The sequence below is a fragment of the Sus scrofa genome, chromosome 5 (assembly GCF_000003025.6).
Source record: "Sus scrofa isolate TJ Tabasco breed Duroc chromosome 5, Sscrofa11.1, whole genome shotgun sequence".
Classification (NCBI taxonomy): domain Eukaryota; kingdom Metazoa; phylum Chordata; class Mammalia; order Artiodactyla; family Suidae; genus Sus; species Sus scrofa.
The window spans coordinates 13,271,529-13,290,627 of record NC_010447.5 but is presented as its reverse complement, the minus strand read 5'-3'; the positions used below and the strand labels follow the sequence as shown (position 1 = coordinate 13,290,627).

Here is a 19,099-nt window from a genome sequence, read left to right as displayed (position 1 = left end):
AGCTCTAATTGCTGTAATTCCCAAACTTGAACTTCTATTTTTCTCCATTCCCTATGCTGTCATCTTTTTTTTTTTTTTTGCTTTTTAGGGCTATACCTGCTGAATATGGAGGTTCCCAGGCTAGGGGTTGAATAGGAGCTACAGCTCCCAGCCTACACCACAGCAACACAGGATCCCAGCCACATCTGCAACCTACATCACAGCTCATGGCAATGCCAGATCCTTAACCCACTGAGCAAGGCCAGAGATCAAACCCACAACCTCAGGGTTCCTAGTCGGATTCATTTCTGCTGCGCCACAACAGGAACTCCCCCATGCTGATATCTTAGCAGCACCTCAAATTCATCATGACCTAAACTAAACTCACTCTTTTCCTCATCTAAGTATGATCTGCCCCTGTTTTCTAACTTAATGTCTAATTGTCAAAGAAGCAGAAAGGGGAGTTCCCGTTGTGGCTCAGTGGTTAAGAAATCTGACTAGCATCACATGTTTGATCCCTGGCCTTGTTCATTGGGTTAGGGATCAGGCATTGCTGTGAGCTGTGGTGCAGGTCGAAGATGAGGCTCAGATCCTACATTGCTGTGGCTGTGGCAGAGGTCAGCAGCTACAGCTCCAATTTGACCTCTAGCCTGGGAACCTCCATATGCCGTGAGTGCCGCTGGGGAAAAAAAAAAAAAAAAAGAGGCATTAAAGCATGAGAATCTTACATTCTTCTCTTTCCCTCACCCTCCTCCTGCCTTTTCCAGTCACCTAAACTATCCACTGTATCTCTACAATTACTCTCGTCCATCTTCTGCTTCCTCACAGCCTTTTCCCTAATTCAAGTCTACACTGTCTTTCACCTGAACTGTTGATACAGCTTTCCCACTGTTATACTGTCTCTTTCCTCTTATCATTCACTCAGATGTGAAAGTTTTCTTTCCCCAAACAGGGGTCACAGTTTTTCCGACTTAGTCCCACTTTCTGATCTGAGTTCCAATATAATACGCACCTGTTATTCTAGAGCATCTACCTACTTCCTACTTATTCTACTTCAGTTACTTCAGTACAGTCAAGCTGATCCCACCCATGAGGTACACAACTTCAGCTCAAACAGGCTCACAATGATTGGTACGGAATTGGCCCAAACAGAGCCACTGAAGTGCCACAGATGTTTGCTGATGCTTCTGGGGCAGAAGCAAATGGTTTTCACTCTTATTGCTATTGCTATACTTTACCACCAGAGGACAGCCTGTCTTAAAAGCCAATTCAGAATAAGTGAAGTTGGAATACACAAAGAGAGAATGTTGATCCTTCTGAGCCGTAGCATCAACCCAATGCCTAAAGCCAGTTTCCCTTGGATTGTTCAGTTAATTTGCCAATAAACTTTCTGCTTAAACCCATCTGAGTCAGGCAACCATCTAAATCACTGAATCAAAAGAGTACTAAAGAACACCTCCTATCTTTCTATGCACCATAAGATTCAGTTATATCAACCTCCTCCCCAGTATCAGAACACAGTGCCTTCCCTCATGTTTTTTCCTAAGTTTGGAATTTTCTTCCCTCTGCCTGGACTTCCCTTCCCACCTTCCCTTCTGTATTAAGATCCATCTCATACTTCAAGGCTTAGTTAAAATGCCTCAGTGTAGCAATTCTTGGAGGCTGAGTAGAGAAGTAAAGAACCAGACTACACAGAGGTTTTAAAATATGCTATGGCTTTTTGAATCTTAACATAAAAGTAAATAAATGTCATAAAAGCATTTTAAAATAGTAAAGGACATGATCAGATTAACAATTTCAAAAGATTACTCTGGTTGTTGCATGAAGGATGAATTAGAGAAAGGCAAGGGGGACAATGATTTGTAAACTACTCAAGAAATCTACACAAAAAGGACAGTGGTATTAGCTAACGTGGCAATGGAGACAAAAGAATGTACATCTGTGATTATTTTATCTCTGAACAAATCCCTCTCTACGCTGTAAACTTCCTGAAGACAGAGAACTTATCTGCTGACTACCATTTTACCCACAGAAATTAGCAAGGTGATAGGTGCACAACAGGGACACAAATATTTGCTGAATAGCTGAATATATAATTAACAAATGAGAGTATTATTTATGTAGATAGAAAACACAGGAAAAGTCAGTCTGGGTTTTGTTTGTTTGTTTCGCTTCTGAGAGAGAAGTAAGGGAAAAGAATTCTGTTTCAAACCAGCTGAGTTTAAGGCTATATAATACATTCAATTATGGAGGGACTCTACATATAGTGGACACTTATCTGGGGATGAGGTGAGAGATTTGAGCTGAAAATACTGATTTGTGAATTTTGGGCATATAGATTGTAACTGGCTTTATGAAGGGAGATTACCTAGTAATGATGTAAAATGAACAGAGAGTAGAGATCACAGACCTAAGGCACATGTAAAGGCTGAACAGAAAAAGAGAGGTCAAGGAAGAAGACCTCTAGGAGCTCTGACATAAAAACAAACATAGGAAGGTTCTCTAACCAAAGCAGAGGGAAAAAGAAGGTGTGGTCAAAGGTGTCAAAGGGTATAAAGTCTAAGAATGAAGTTTTAAAGTATCATTTGGATGAAAACAGTTTTCCTAGAGAAGGTGGGGGTGGAACCAAGTTTGGAATGGGTTCATGGGTAAACAGAAGATAAAGAAGTCATTCAGTATTAGACATCATATTCAGAAAGGGTGGCTTTGAAGGAATTGAAAAACATAGTTTCAGTAGAGGAATGTCAAGGGAAGCTTTTATTCCTGTTCGGCTTTTTGTTGTTGTTTGTTTGTTTGGAGAACTTGGCTTTAAGCATTCTTTTTTCCTTTTTTCTTTTTTGGTTGCCCTGTGGCATATGGAGTTCCCAGGCCAGGGATCAGATTGGAGCCACAATTGCAACCCATGCTACAGCTGTGGCAATGCTGGATTCTTTAACCCACTGTGCTAGGCCAGGGATTGAACCTGCTTTCTGGCACTGCAAAGACACCACTGATCCCACTGCACCACAATAAGAACTCCTTAAGCATGTTTAAATAATGATTAGAAGCAACTTAAAAAGAGTACGGGGTTAAAGAAAAAGCAAGAGAATAATAAAAAATGAGGTTCCTGATGTACATATATATCAAAACATGTTTTATATCTAAAATATATATACTTTTTGTCAATTATACCTCAATAAAGCTAAAAAATATGAGCAAAAGTTTATAAAACAGAGTACAGATGAATATACTGGTTTTTAAAGACATTTATTTTATACAATTTTTAAAGATTATACTTCATTTACAATTACTAAAAAATATTGGCTATATTCTCCATATTGTACCTTATAGCCTATCTTAGTCTAGAAAGTTTGGAATCTCCCACTCCCCTACCCCCTAGCCCTCCTCCCTCCACTGGTAACCACTAATCTGTTCTATCTGTGAGTCTGTTTCTTTTTGTTATATTAACTAGTTTGTTGTCTTTTTTACATTAGATAGATAAGTGATATCATACAGTATTTGTCTTTTTCTGTCTGACTTACTTCATTTAACATAATACCTTCCAAGTCCATCCATGTTGCTGTATATGGCATTTTTCTTTCTTTTATGACTGAGTAGTATTTCACTGTATGTATGTACTTGTGTGTATATATACATATCTTCTTTACCCATTCATCTGGTGATGGACTTAGGTTTTTTCCATATTTTGGCAATTGTAAATAATGCAGCTATGAATACTGGGGTGCATGTATCTTTTCCAATTAGCATTTTTGTTTTTTTCAGATATACACTCAGGAGTGGAGTTGCTGGGTCACATGGTAGTTCTACTTTTAGTTTTCTGAGACTCCTTTAAATTGTATTCCACAGTAGGAACACCAATTCATATACCCACCAATAGTATGAGGGTTCTTTTTTCTCCATATCTTTGTCAACATTTGTTATTTGTGTTCTTTTTGTTTATAGCTATTCTGACAGGTGTGAGTTGATGTCTCATTGCAGTTTTGAGGTTCATTTCTCTGATGTCTATCAATCTTTTGATTGAGCATCTTTTCATTTGCCTATTGGCTATCTGCAGTTCCTCTCTGGAAAAAGGTCTATTCAGGTCTTCTCACCATTTTTTTTTTCTTTTTAGTGCCACACCTGCAGCATATGGAAGTTCCCAGGCCAGTGGTCAAATCAGAGCTTCTGTTGCAGGCCTACACCACAGCCACAGCAATGCTGCATCTGAGCTGCATCTGCAACCTACACCACAGCTTGTGGATCCTTAACCCGCTGAATGAGGCCAGGGATCGAACCTGCATCCTCATGGATACTAGTTGGGTTCTTAACCTGCTGCACCACAACAGGAACTCCTCATCACCATTTTTTCAACAGGTTGTTTGGTTTTTCAATGTTGAGTTGCATGAACCAGCTGTATATGTTGGATATTAATCTCTTATTTGTCATATAATTTGCAAATATTTTCTCCTATTCTGCAGGTTGTCTTTTTGTTTTGTTGATGGTTTCCTCTACTATGCAAAAACTTTTGTGGTTAATTAGGTCCCATTTGTTTATTTTTGCTTTTATTTCCTTTGCTTTAGGAGACCAATTCAAAACATACTGTTACAATTTATGTCAAAGAGTGTTTGGACTATGTTTTTGTCTAAGACTTGTATGGTTTGTGGTCTTACCTCTAGGTCTTTAATACATTTAGAGCAGATCAATATTAATTCTTCCAAACCAAGAACACACTACATATTCATCATCTTCAATTTCTTTCATCAGATCCATATATATGCTGCCTACAAGAGACTCACTGTAAATCTAAAGACACACACAGGCTTAAAGTGAGGGGAAGGAAAAAAGTATTCTATGCAAATAGAAATCAAAAGAAAGCAGAGTAGCAATATCAGAACAAAATAAGACTTTAAAATAAAGACTCTTATAAGAAACAAAGAAGGACACTATATAATGATCAAGGGGTCAACCTAAGAAGATATAACAATTAAAATACATATGCATCCAACATAGGAGGAATAAATACATAAGGCAAATAGTAAAGGACATAAAGAGAGAAACTGATAGATACAAACAATACTGGGAGACTTTAACACCCCACTTATATCAATGGACAATTCACCCAGAGAGAAAATAAGTAAGGAAACACTGGCCTTAAACAGTGACACATTAGACCAGATGGACATAACTGATATAGAGCATTCCATCCAAAAGTAGCATAATGCATATTCTTTTCAAGTGCACATGCAACATTCTTCAGGATAGCACACATTATATGCCAAAAAATTTAAATTCAAGAAACCTGAAACTGCATTTCCTAAACTGGTTTATCACGGAAAACAATGTGTTTAAATTACTTCCCTGTGTGGGAGGGGATATTGTTCTGTCACTTAAGTCTGGAAAATGCCTCTCTTAGAGTTTTACTTTCTTTATTAATATTTTTAAGTTTTAGAGAAGGTTTAAAATGCTGGGCTATTTTACAGTAAACTTTCGTTTCACTTTTTGTCATGTAAAAAAAAAAAAAAACCCACTGACTTGCTATGGTTCTAATGTTATAAAAACACAACTTGGGAAATGCAGAACTCAATTAAAATTACTTTCTCTATGAAGAAAAAAAAAAAAAGAAAAATGAGGAATTCCTGTTGTGGCACAGCAAAAACAAATCCAACTAGTATCCATGAGTATGCAGTTTGATGCCTGGCCTTGCTCAGTGGCTTAAGGATCAGCACTGCCGTGAGCTGTGGTATAGGTCGCAGAAACAGCTTGGATCCCATGTTGCTGTGGCTGTGGTGTAGTTTGGCAGCTCAGATTCATCCCCTAGCCTGGGAACTTCCATTTGTGCAGGTGCAGCCCTTAAAAAAAAAAAAAAAGAATAAAAAAATTTAAAAATATAATAAAATGGGAAAAAGAAAAAAATAATAAAATGTTATGGGCAATATATAAGAAAAAAATAGATTTGCTATCAAGATTCTTTTGTCTACACTGACTACTTCAGCTTTCTGGCTTCAAATGAGAAAAATATATTCAATTACTTCTAAAGTCAATTCATCAACTATACTTACTTCATGTCATTGGGAACTCATTATCTCTATAAGTTTATGAAAGATAAGAGAACTCATATTTATGCCAATAATACACAAACTTCAAAATAAAAGACAAGATGTTGAAAAAAAAAGAAAAATGAAATCATATCGAGTGTCTTTTCCAAAGACAACACCACGAGACTAGAAATCAACCATAACAAAAAAAATTCAAAAAACACAAAACACATGGAGGCTTAACAATGTGTTACTAAATAATCAATGGATCACTGAGTAAATAAAAAATACCTAAAGACAACTAAATTATGAAAACATGATGATCCAAAACCTTTGGGATGCAGCAAAAGTAGTTCTAAGAAGGAAACTTATAGTGATACAAGCTTACCTCAGGAAACAAGAAAAAAATCTCAAACAACCAAGCCATATACCTAAAGGAACTAGAAAAAGAACAAACAAAACTCAGCTAGTAGAAGAAAAGAAGTCATAAAGACAAGATTAGAGATAAATGAAAGAGACTTTAAAAAATAAAAAAGATTAAGAAACTCAGAACTGGTTCTTTAAAAAGGTAAACAAAATTGATAAACCTTTTGCCAGATTCATCAAGAAAATTGGAAACGAAAACGGTGAAGTTACAACCAACACTACAGATATGCAAAGGATCATAAGAGACTACACACATACAAACAACTATATGCAAATAAAATAGACACTACAGAAGTGATGGATAAATTCTTATAAATGTACAATCTCCAAAGACTGGACCATGAAGACATAGAAAATATGAACAGACCAATTGCCAGTAATGAAACTGAATCAGTACTTCTAAATTCCTAAAAAACAAAAGTCCAAGACCAAATGCCTTTACTGGTGAATTCTATCGAACATTTAGAGAAGAGTTAACACCTATCCTTCAGAAAATATCCCAAAAAAACTGCACAGGAAGGATCACTTCCAAACTCATCCTATGAGGCCAACATCACCCTATGAGCCAAAACCAGACTAGACACCACAGAAAAGAAAATTACAGGCCAATATCACTGAAGAACATAGATGTAAAAATCTTCAGCAAAATACTGAGCAAACCAACTCAGCAACACATTAAAAGGATCATACAGGAGTACCCGTCATGGCTCAATGGTTAACGAATCCGACTAAGAACCATGAGGTTGCGGGTACGGGTACGATCCTTGGCCTTGCTCAGTGGGTTAAGGATCCAGCATTGCCGTGAGCTGTGGTGTAGGTTGCAGACGCAGCTTGGATCCCACATTGCTGTGGCTCTGGCGTAGGCCGGCGGCTACAGCTCGGATTCGACCCCTAGCCTGGGAACCTCCATAGGCCGCGAGAGCAGCCCAAGAAATGGCAAAAAGACAAAAAAAAAAAAAAAAAAAAATACATACATCATGATCAAGTGGGCTTTATCCTGGAGATGCAAAGATTTTTCAATATCTGCAAATCAATCAATGTGCTACACCATATTAACAAACTGAAGAATAAAAACCAAATAATCACCTCAATAAATGTAGGAAAAGATTGTGATAAAATCCAACAACCATTTATGATAAAAAGCTCATCAGAAAGCACACATAGAGGGGACACACCTCAAAAATCACAGCCAGCATCATTCTCAACAGTGAAAAGCTGAAAGCATTTCCTCTAAGATCAGGAATGAGACAAGGATGTCCAATCTCGCCACTTTTATTCAACACAGTTTTGGAAGTCCTAGCCATGGCAATCAGAGAAGAAAAAGAAAAGGAACCCAAATTGGAAAGGAGGAAGTAAAACTGTCACTGTCTGCAGATGACATGATACCATATATAGAAAATCCTAAAGACACTACCAGAAAACTAGTAGAGTTAATCAGTGAATTTGGTAAAGTTGCAGGACACATAATTAATATATAGAAATCTATTAGATTTCTATACATTAACAATGAACTATCAGAAAAAGAAATGAGAGAAACAATCCCATTTACTACTGCATCAAAAAGAATAAAATATGCAGGAATAAACCTACCTAAGGAGGCCAAAGACCTGTACTCCAAAAACTATAAGAGACTGATGAAAGAAATTGCAGACTACACAAATAAATGTAAAGATATACAATATACCATGTTTTTGGACTGGCAGAGTCAATATTGGTAAAATGACCACACTACCCAAGGCAATCTATAGATTCAAGGCAATCTCTATCAAAACACCAATGACATTTTTTCAAAGAATTAGAACAAATAATCTTAAAATTTGTGTGAATTTTTAAAAACCTAAATAGCTAAAATAATCCTGATAGTGGTGTTGCTGTGGCTGTGGTATAGGCCAGCAGCTGCATCTCTGATTTGATCCCTAGCCTGGGAATTTACATATGTTGCCAGTACAGCCCTAAAAAGCATAAAAAAAAATCTTTCACTGAAAATTATTTTTCTGAATTAACAAATCTATTACGTATTAGCATCTAAGTTAGAGGAAGTAACTGCCCCCTCCCAATCCTAGACTAAGAAAATTAAAAAGAAGATTACCAAATATCTACTTTGTACAAAACACAATGCTAGACATTGTGGCAAATACACAGAGGGCTCTTTCCCCACATATCTGCATAGCTTGTTTCTCCTTCATTTAGGTCTCAGTTCTCACATTCTGCTTTATTTATCTGCATTACACTTGCCACCTCCTATTATATTTGTTATATTGTCTGTTTCTATTCCCAGGCTAGGAGCTCCTCAAGGCAGGGACCTCTTCTATTTATTCACTGTTGCATCCCCAGTATCAAGAATAGTGCCTGCCATGAATATGAATGCAAAATAAATTCTGATGAAATGAAATGGTATTATTTCTTTAGGAAGAAGAGGTTCAATTCATTCAATGGGGGAGAAATGAACCTATGAGGACTACGTCAACATTTACAAATGAAAGAAGTAAATACTAAGGATGACAAAAGAAACAATATCAATAAATGGTGTAAGAGTTCACAATACTGCTAATTATTCAGACAAGGTCATAAGGAAAGGTATTTTGGGAGTTTCTGCTGCAGCATAGCAAGTTAAGGATCCAGTGCTGTCTCTGGGGCAGCCCAGGTTCAATCCCTGGGCTGGCACAGTAGGTTAAGGATCCAGTGTTGCTGCATTTGTGGCACAGATTACAGTTGCAGCTCAGACTCGATCCCTGGCCCAAGAACTTCCACATGTCGTGGTTGTGGCCAAAAACACCACCTCTCAACTTACACAACCACTCACCCATCCCTAAGAAGCCACTAATCTACTTTCCATCTCCACTTTTACTCATTTCATATAAACAGAATCAAATAGGAGTTCCAGTTGAGGCTCAGGTACATGACTAGTACCCGTGAGTATGCAATTTGATCCCTGGCCTTGTTCAGTGGGTTAAAGGATCCAGCATTGCCGTGAGCTGCGGTGTAGGGCCCAGAGACAGCTCAGATTTGGTGCTGCAGTGCCTATGGTACTGCAATTCGACCCCTAGCCTTGGAACTTCCACATGCCATGGGTGCAGTCCTAAAAAGACAAATAATAATAATACATGGGATTTTGTGACATGCTTCTCAGCACAATGTTTTTAAGGTTCATCCATGTTATAGCATGTATTAGTACTCCATCCTTTTTTGTGGCTGAATAATATTCCATTGCATGGATATACCATATTTGTTTAGCTATTCATCAATAAATGGACATTTGGGTTGCTCCCACCTCTTGGTTATCATGAAGAACAATAATTCTACAGACATTCATGTATAAATTTTTCTTTTGCTTTTTAGGGCCACACGTGTGGCATATGGAACATCCCAAGCTAGGGGTCAAATTGGAGCTACAGCTTCCAGTCTATGCCACAGCCACATCAAGGCTAGGACCGAGCCACATCTTCAACCTACACCACGGCTCATGGCAACACAGGATCCCTGACCCACTAAGCGAGGTCAGAGATGGAACCCACATCCTCATGGATACTAATTGGATTCATTTTCACTGTGCCATGATGGTAACTCCCCATGTATAAATTTTTGTGGGGTATGACTTTACTAGGAATTGAATGAAAGAAGGAATTGTAATATTTTAAATCATTTAAACCCAAAGATGACAAATTCAAGATAAAGTTTTCACTGGTATTAGATCAAATGAGGCAAAATAAATTTTCATAAAGCTTAATTTATTCAAGTCAAAGGACTATTCTTTATTTTGTTACAATATCCTTCAAACTTTTTCTAATGTTAAAGCACCCTTTTTAAATGAAATGATGGCAACACAAAAAGGTAGTTTTGTTAATTTACCTAGGAAAAATAGATTTTTAAAAATTTGCTTTTCTGTTAAATCCAAAAATCTAAGGAATATTGCTGAGCTCCCTGGTGGCCTAGCAGTTAAAGACTTGGCATTGCCACTGCTGTGGCTCAGGTTCATTCCCTGGTCTGGAAACTTCTGTTATGCCTTGGGCACAGTTAAAAAAAAAACCCAAAAACAACAACAAAAAAACCCCCAAAATCTAAGAAATATTGTTTATTGAAGGAAATGGCACAAAGGAAAGAAGACAGAAAGCCACTAGATAGCCTGAACATCAAGCTAAGGTGTTTATACATTATTCTATGGTCAATAGGGAAATTAATAAATTTGTTTAAACATAAAATTGACTCCTTGATGTCATTTCATTCAACAAACAGTGATTTGTTACTATATGAAAAGCAGCAAGTTTGGTGCTATAAGAACAGAGTACATAAAACTCTGTCCCTGCCTTTTTTTTTTTTTTTTTTTTTTTTTTTTGTCTTTTGTTGTTGTTGTTGTTGTTGTTGCTATTTCTTGGGCCGCTCCCGCGGCATATGGAGGTTCCCAGGCTAGGGGTCGAATCGGAGCTGTAGCCACCAGCCTACGCCAGAGCCACAGCAACTCGGGATCTGAGCCAAGTCTGCAACCTACACGACAGCTCACGGCAATGCCGGATCGTTAACCCACTGAGCAAGGGCAGGGACCGAACCCGCAACCTCATGGTTCCTAGTCGGATTCGTTAACCACTGCGCCACGATGGGAACTCCTCCCTGCCTTTTTATAATAGTCTTCAGTGGAAGAAAATCTGTCTTAATCTCTCATTATTTACATCATACCTATCTATTACTCACCAAGGGCAATATTTAGTAGCAAAAAAAATTCTTTTTTAGAAGAAAATATGGTATAACTGAGTCACTTTGCTATACAGCAGAAACTGGCACACTGTAAACCAACTAGACTTTAATTTTAAAGAAATATGGGACTATTTCTATTGTGCTTTCCAGTTTTAGTTACTCATTATTAAAATAATGAGTTGTTGGGTATACAAAATTAAGCAATATAAAACCCCTAATCTGAAGTTTATAGTCTAGATTTTATAAATTTATAAACTGCTCTGGAAGAACTGAGCATTTAATTAGATATTATTTACCTAGGGCTTCAAATTTAAGGGCAAATAGCAAGTAAGCACTTAGTACTACCACTCACATTTTAAGCATTTTACATTTGTTACTAATTCTAACAATCTCACGAAGAGGGAATTATTACTATACTACTGTTAAGATATTAATAGATTAAAATGTTACATTTATCATCTTATTCCAGAATGAACACTGACACTAATTCTGCTAATGTACTATAATTATCTCCTATCTTAAAAAAAAAAATCCTCTCTTGACTTCACATTCTTCTCCAGGAAGTACACTGTTTCTCTGAATCCCCTAGAGCAAAACTTCTTAACTTCTTAAAAGAGCTGTATATATAAGTTGTCTCTCCTCTCAGCCTCTCTCTTGAATCATTCCTCTGACACTACTGAAACCACTCAGTAGTGTCAAGATTATCAATGATTATGAATTATTAGTAGTCAAGATTATAAATGATCTCAAAACGCTAAATACAGTTTTTAATTTTCAGTCCTCATCTCACTTGACCAGCAACTTGACGGACAAAGGTAAAACAGTTTCTTTCAAACACTCTCTGTCCTTCTCTACTTGCCTTCTAAGACAGCATATTCTTCTGGGCTTTCTCATCTTATTAGATGTTGCTTCTCAATCTCCTATGCTGTTTCTTCCACAGCTCCACAATTTCAACACATTAGAGGCCCAAGGCTCATTTCCTGATTTTGGGTTTTGGGGGTTTGTTTTTCTTCTGGGTCTTTTCCTTTTTATTTTTGTGGCCTCACCTGCAGTTGGAAGTTCTTGTGCTAGGGGTCAAATGAGAGCTGCAACTTAGACCTATGCCACAGTCACAGCAACAGTGAATCCAAGCCGCATCTAAGACCTACATGGCAGCTTGTGGAAACACTGCATCCTTAACCCACTGAACAAGGCCAAGGATGGAACCTGCATTGTCACAGAGACAACATTGGTTCCTTAATCCACTGAACCACAACGGGAACTCCCCAAGGCTCAGTTCTTGGACCTCCTCTCTTTTCTACCTATACTCACTCTCTTAATGTTCTGATATAGTCTCATGGCTCTACTAGAATGTAGCTTCAACAAGGTAGAGATTTTTTAGCTATTTTATTTATACTGAATGCCCTGCACCTAAAAGTATCTGGCATGTAGATGAATGACCTGAATTTGTTCAATGAATGAATGGATTAATAAATGGCTTTAAATATTATCTATAAACTGATAATTCTCTAATTTATACCTCCTGCCTGGGTCTCTGTCCTTAGCTGCAGATATATCCAACTGCCTATCCGCTGTCTCCACTTGGATGTGCAATAAACACCTCAAAATTAACCAAGTTCAAAAGAGAACTCAAATCACCCTTTCAATGGCCTTTCCCACTAATCACTTAGCAAAAAGCAGCTCCATCCTTCTCGTTTCTCAAGTCAAAAAAATTTACATCATTCCTAATTCCTTCTCTTTCTCTTATGTCACACATACAATCTGTTGACAAATACTGTGTGTTCTGCCTTCAACATACACGCAACATTTGACTATTTCTCACTATGTCCACCATGATCACTACAGTCTAAGCCATTATCATATCTCACCTGGATGAAAGCAATGAACTGCTAACTGGTCTTCCTGCTTCTTGCCCACCTCCACTCTACAATTCAGTCTGTTCTCAGAACCACAGCCAGAGACTTTTTTAAAAGCTTGATTCAAATCACATCACTTCTCTGCTCATACTCCTACAGTTATTCCCACTTTGCTATGAGTAAAAGCCCAAATCTTGACAACTGCCTATAAAGCTCTACTCAATCTGGCCCATTACATCTTTGACCTCATTTACTACTTTTCCTCTCATTTACTCTGCTCCAGTAGATCGGTTTCTTCTGCTATTCTTTCCAAAGGTTAAGAATATCTCCATCTCAGGACCTTTTATCTTACTGTTCCTTCTCCCTGGAATGCTTTTCCTTAGGTATCTGTAATCTATTACTTGCTTCATCATCTTGCTCAATATGGGTTTTTCCCTATCACCATATTTTAAATTGCAACTCCAATCCCACCCCGTCGTATTTTTCATCCCCTTTCTCTGTATTTCTGCACATCATTTATCACCACTAAATACTATATACTTTCTGGGACATGTCTTCAAAAAGGACAAGAATTTCTGTCTGTCTCATTCAATAACTGTATCCCTGGTGTTTTAAACAGTGCCTGGTATACAGTAGGTGATCAATAATCTGTCAGCTGAATGAATATTCTCATTCCACCAGGCGGTCTAACAATCATCTAGCCTGGCATTTCGAGAAAAGATGGTAAAACTTCTCTAAGATTTCTTCCAGTGCTCTGAATCCTAGGATTATACTTTGCTTAGAAAGAAAAACTGTGCTGTGTCTAGTCAACCACAAGGAGGAGTTGAAAGAGTTGAGCAAAGGGAAATGTAGTCTTCCTTGCTTTTCCCAAAACAACCTCAAGGTGGAAGAAAACTGGGTTTGGAGGCGACAATACTGAATGAATGATTTTCTCCATTCTATGAGTTACCTAGACACACACAAACGTAAACATTAAAAACCGCAATCCCTTCAGTGTCACACGGCGGCCAAGGAAATCAATCCATGGCCACTTAATTGGAAGGGGTGGTTCTTTAACTCCCCCACTAAGAATTTTCCATAAACGCAGAAGAGTCCTCATCAGCACAGAGATACATAACTCATAGCTGAAGGCCAAGGTGTTCCAGGCTGCCGGCACTCTTCGGCCAGAGAACCATTAAGCCCATTCTATTTAATGCTTAAAGCACCTGCAATAATTAAAACTGCATAAGCACAGCGGTCCCAGGTCTACATTCTTAGATGTGGTCGATCGCACGTAAAGTCCCAATTCATGAAACAACGAAATCAATTTCTCACAGGATTTTGACTCACCTCCACCTGTTGATGCCCACATTGGAAGAGCCGGCGAACCAGGGGTCGAGGATGTAGACGCAGCGGATGGTGTCGGCGCCCTGAATGCACTCCTTCAGGGCGGGGTTGTCGTGAAGCCGGAGCCCCTTTCGGAACCAGTGCACCGCGTTCACCCCCATCCCGGGGGCGCGGTGGGCGGCAGGCGGCGCGGCGGCGCCGCCGAGTTCCTGCCCCGAGAAATTCAGGGCAAGAGGGTCCAGCTCATAACCGACACCCCCGCTTCCAGGAGAATCGCCGCACCCAAGGAGTGAGGAAAGGGCAGCAGAGCGGGGAAAGGAAAAAATGAGTCCGAGTAGGGGACCCGCGAGGGAGAGGGCGCTGCCCGTGCGGCTGGAAGATGAATGGAGATTGCCCAGTCAGCGGAGTCCTGCCGTGACGCCCTTTAAGAGCCGGCACCCGCCACGACCGCCTGGATGAGACGCCTAACTTCGAGGGCTCCGGACCCCCGGAGGATGAGCAAGTTCCACGAGCCCGAGCCGCCACGACGGCCCGAGCCGGCGCGGGCAGCCCCAGGAGATTCGTCACGGAAACCTCGCCCCACGGAGGCGGCCCCTGAAGCGCAAACGGCCCGCCTGAGGCAAACCACCGACAGGGAGGAGAGAGAATTCAGCGACTGTCGGCCACGCTACCTCTCGGCCCAGGAAAGAGGCGTGAGGACGGAACGCTGAGGCGGTGGTCAAAGCCGCTGGACGGTTGCCGGCCCGAGACCGGTCCCGAGGCTGCCCGGGTGACTCCTCCGCCACCGCCGCGTCAGCGGCCTTGGCCCCGCCCTCGGCTCCTCATTGGACAGAGCGCTCCCCACGTGACCCCCGGCACCTCACGTTTCTGAAGTGTGTTTACTACAGCGGCTCTGACTGGGGACTCTGCTCGCTATTCAGTCTCTAATTTTTAGACGGCAGCCGCTCCATCTCAAAACCGTCGACCCTCGCCCAGACGCTAGACTCTCTGCCTCTGTCCTTTCCTCCGCGGACGAGTCGCCGTTGCCTGAAAGCGCCCACGGTGACCAGAGGCCCCGTGTGAGGCAAGATTTAGCCCCGCCCTCGGGGGCCGTGAGCGGCCACCATTGGCCGAGGCTCTCCGAGACCCGGATGAGCACGGGTATGCGGGGAGTTCGCGAGCGCGCGCTCAGTTCCGGTAGGCGCGCGTGCGCACTCGCTGCCTTACGGAGGGAGGCGAGGAAGGCGGGGCCGGGCTGCTGGAGCGCGCTTGGGGCTTTTTCCCGGGGGGTTTCGGGGGAAGGCCAGGAAGCTTCCTGGTGTCTTAACAGGAGGCGGTGGGGGCGCCAGGTGGGGAGTGCGGGCGGTATGCGGTGAAAAGAGCGGAGTAAGAGGCTCCCCTTAGACGTGGAGCCCAAACCATGTGCTTCCTTCCAGCTTGACTGCAGAACCCAACCCTGCCTTGGAGCGTGTAGAGCTGGCGTCCTTCTCATTCTTGTGGCCCTCGAGGCAGAGCACCCTTGCACGTGCTCTGGGGAAGAGGGGTAATTCATAGGATTGGTGCCAGGTGTTACTGCAATTCCTTGATACCATCTGTATATTGTCAACTTGTCAGCCCTAGTTTCTTAAAGTTGGTGCGGTTTATAGGGCTCTTTGTGATGGGGCCTTTGCCTACCTTTCTAGAGGCAATGCTTCATGCTCCAGAGCCTATTATACTTTTAAAAAGTGTTTCATGTTTCATTTTAGGTAGTTTGAAAGTAAGCAGATTGTGTCTAAAGACACAAGAATTATTTTCAAGCATCCAAATGCAACAGTTGTAAGTAGTATTGATTTGTGTAGAATTGCCTTATTTTTGCCTATTGTCCATTCAATAAAGAAGGGTTTTTTTTTTTCTTAAATAGCTGTATGTGGATGTATGTAACTTTCATTACACCTAAAAGTACTAACTTTTTATAAAAGCATCAGTACTGTCAATTGTGCATTCCTCAGAGACTGAAGGGTTTTTAATGGCATATAGATTGTTAATATATCTTTGAGAGGAGTAACCATTTAATAAAAACTTTGACTTAACACCTACTATAGGTCAGGCACTTTATATTGGTTATTATGAGCCCTCATAATAATCTTATGAGGCAGCTTAGTATTACTTAATTTATGCCCACTTTGCAGTTGAAGACATTGAAGCTTCGAAATAAAAATAAATAGATGAAACACCAAGACTGTTTCTGAATCCAAAGCTCTTTCCTTATCACATCCCTCACTGACACCACCACTCCTGTTTTTGTTTTTGTTTCCAGAGTGAGTGTTTATGCATGAAGAAAGATGGTGTGGGGAGTATTGTTAGGAATCTCATGTAATTCTGGTTGACTCCAACATCCTGGTGGTGAAAAGAGTATGGGACTAAGAGAAAGAGAGTGGATAATATCTCAGCTCCTCATTAATTAGTTGATGATCTTGAGCTAGTCATCTAGGCTTTCTTGGACTGCTTAATTCATGTATAAAAGGGGAAGGATTGAACTAGATAATTCATAAGTTCTCTACACTATTTTAAAATTCTAGGATTCTATAAGCACAACCCTGCCATGGGCTCAAAAATAGCTATGAAGAGTCCTCCTAAATATTCTTTGAACTACAAACTGTGTTAGAAAAATCATTATCGCTTTGATATCATGAGCACCCTTGATAAAAGTGTGTCAGCCTCTAAATTGAAAGCCTGTGTTCTCCCTTGACCCCATCTTGCAGAGGTGGTTTTTGGCATGCACTATCAACATACGAATAATGAAGGAGTAGACAGAGCCATCTGCTCATTCAGTTCTGATGTGATGTGACAGTTCGGCTGGTAGCCCCTGGCTGAGTGACCCCCAGCAGTGGAATCTTTGGGGGGATTGAACTTAAATGTGTTAAAGGATTTTTTTTTTTTTACTTGAAGTAACATTGGCTTGTAATATTATATGTTTCATATGTACAATGTTGCATTTCAACTTCTGTATACACTGTAGTGCCTCACCACCAAAAGCTTAGTTTCCATGCATCACCATACAATTGACCTCCTTTACCCATTTTGCCCTCCCTGCATCATCATTTTTTAAGGTAAATTATGACTCACATATGCATATAAAATGAGCATGTCACAGATTTCACTTAACTTATTAATTAATGAGGGAACCAGTAAGATGTTACAATGGAATAAAATATTCTAAAGAGCAGTTGCATATATAGGCCACTGGGAATGCTAAAAATTAATTTGTTTAATATAGGCAAAACTTATGCAGTTGTGGGGGGTATCAATTTCACTTTCAGAGGACAAAGTCCACTTGCGTGTCTGTAGATAACATTCTTTCGCATTGCTGTCGATTATCTACAATTTACAAAGTTGTAAAATAATTGAAAGATAATGACAGGCAGATAATAACTGGAAGGGTACCCCAGACAAGAGACCTAGTAATCTTTTTTGCCCATTTCAAAGTCATTCATGGTTTTTGTCACCTCCTCAGAGGTCTTCCCTGTCAGTCCATTTTAAAAAGTATCCCTTCTTTCTGTCCATCTTAGTTTCCTATTTACTTTCATCATAGCACCATTTTTTTTTTCTTTTTAAGGCCACACCCAAGGCATATAGAGGTTCCCAGCCTAGGCGTCAAATCAGAACTGCAGCTGCCAGTTTACGCCACAGCCACAGCAACGCCAGATCTGAGCTGTGTCTTCAATCTATACCACAACTCATGGCAATGCCAGATCCTTAACCTTCTGAGTGAGGCCAGGGATTGAACCTGTGTCCTCATGGATGCTAGTCAGATTCATTTCCACTGAGCCACAATAGGAACTCCCATAACACCAACTGTTACACGTATGGTTTTGGTGCTTTACTTATTTATCATCAGGCAATCTATACCTGCCCCCACCCCACATGCAAGCTGTAGGAGGAGATATTTTGATCTGTCATATTCCTCGTTATACCAAGCACATGCCACAGTGCCCGGTACCCAATGGACCCTCAGTCAGTATTCTTCTACAGACCATGACAACACTCAATTGATCATATGAACACTGTCCTTCATCCACATGTCAGATATCACCTTATTGCCTCTGAGCTCCAAGTTCACCTTTCATGCTTTTTCTATGTCAATGGAACTAAACCCTGTATGGATTTCTCCTTCACCGCTGGCACTGTATTAACTATTGTCAGTAGAGGGTGCTGGAGGGAAACTGAAGGAGGAAGGGGCTTCTCTTCCTAGTTCTGGTATGCTTGGTTTTTTTGTTGTTGTTGTCCCTCCATTGTTGCCAAAAGAGCATGGGGAGGCACATGTATTAGGCCATCAGGCTCTCTGAATCCACAGGTACCACATCTATAGATTCAAGCAACTGCAGATCAAAAATATTCAAAAAAAATTTTCCGGAAAGTTCTGTTGACAAAATTTAATCAGTTGATCTAAGAAAGAATTGGAACTTTTTATTCAAGCCAAATTTGAGGATAATAACCCAGGAAGACCATCTCAGAAAGCTCTGAGAACTGTTCTGCTTCTTACAGTTGAGACACAGTTTATATAAGTTTTTTGAGACAGGGGGCTATACATCAAATGACTCATTATTGGTAGTTTACACAGTCCAGATATAAGCATCATCCTGGTGGGACATGAGACTTCTTATAAGATCAAGAAGAAATGTTACCTTTAAGCAGTTGTCTTGTTGATGGCTAAGAGAATGTTGCTCTTTATGGTTGAAAGGTGTTCCTGCCCACAGGGAGGTTTGGTGGATGCATAATACAGATTCACATGCACAGTGAGGGAAAGAGAAGGCCAAAGGGCAGAGAAGAATTTTCATGTTTAAGTTTTTC

At 40.2% G+C, this 19,099-nt stretch overlaps 1 protein-coding gene across 9 annotated transcripts in view; it reads right to left on the bottom strand.

The window, feature by feature from the left end:
* Positions 1 to 15,363, bottom strand: part of CRY1 (cryptochrome circadian clock 1) — a 154,302-nt gene extending 138,939 nt beyond the window's left edge. For 6 of the 9 annotated variants that reach the window (XM_021091562.1, XM_021091559.1, XM_021091560.1 and 3 more), the window contains exon 1: positions 14,294 to 15,079. In XM_021091562.1, coding sequence (XP_020947221.1) covers positions 14,294 to 14,451 — 158 coding nt within the window. In that variant the 5' untranslated portion in view covers positions 14,452 to 15,079. Of the gene's footprint in view, positions 1 to 14,293 lie in introns of all 9 variants that reach the window. The other 3 variants (XM_003126079.5, XM_013988220.2, XM_021091557.1) reach the window with 3 other exon arrangements.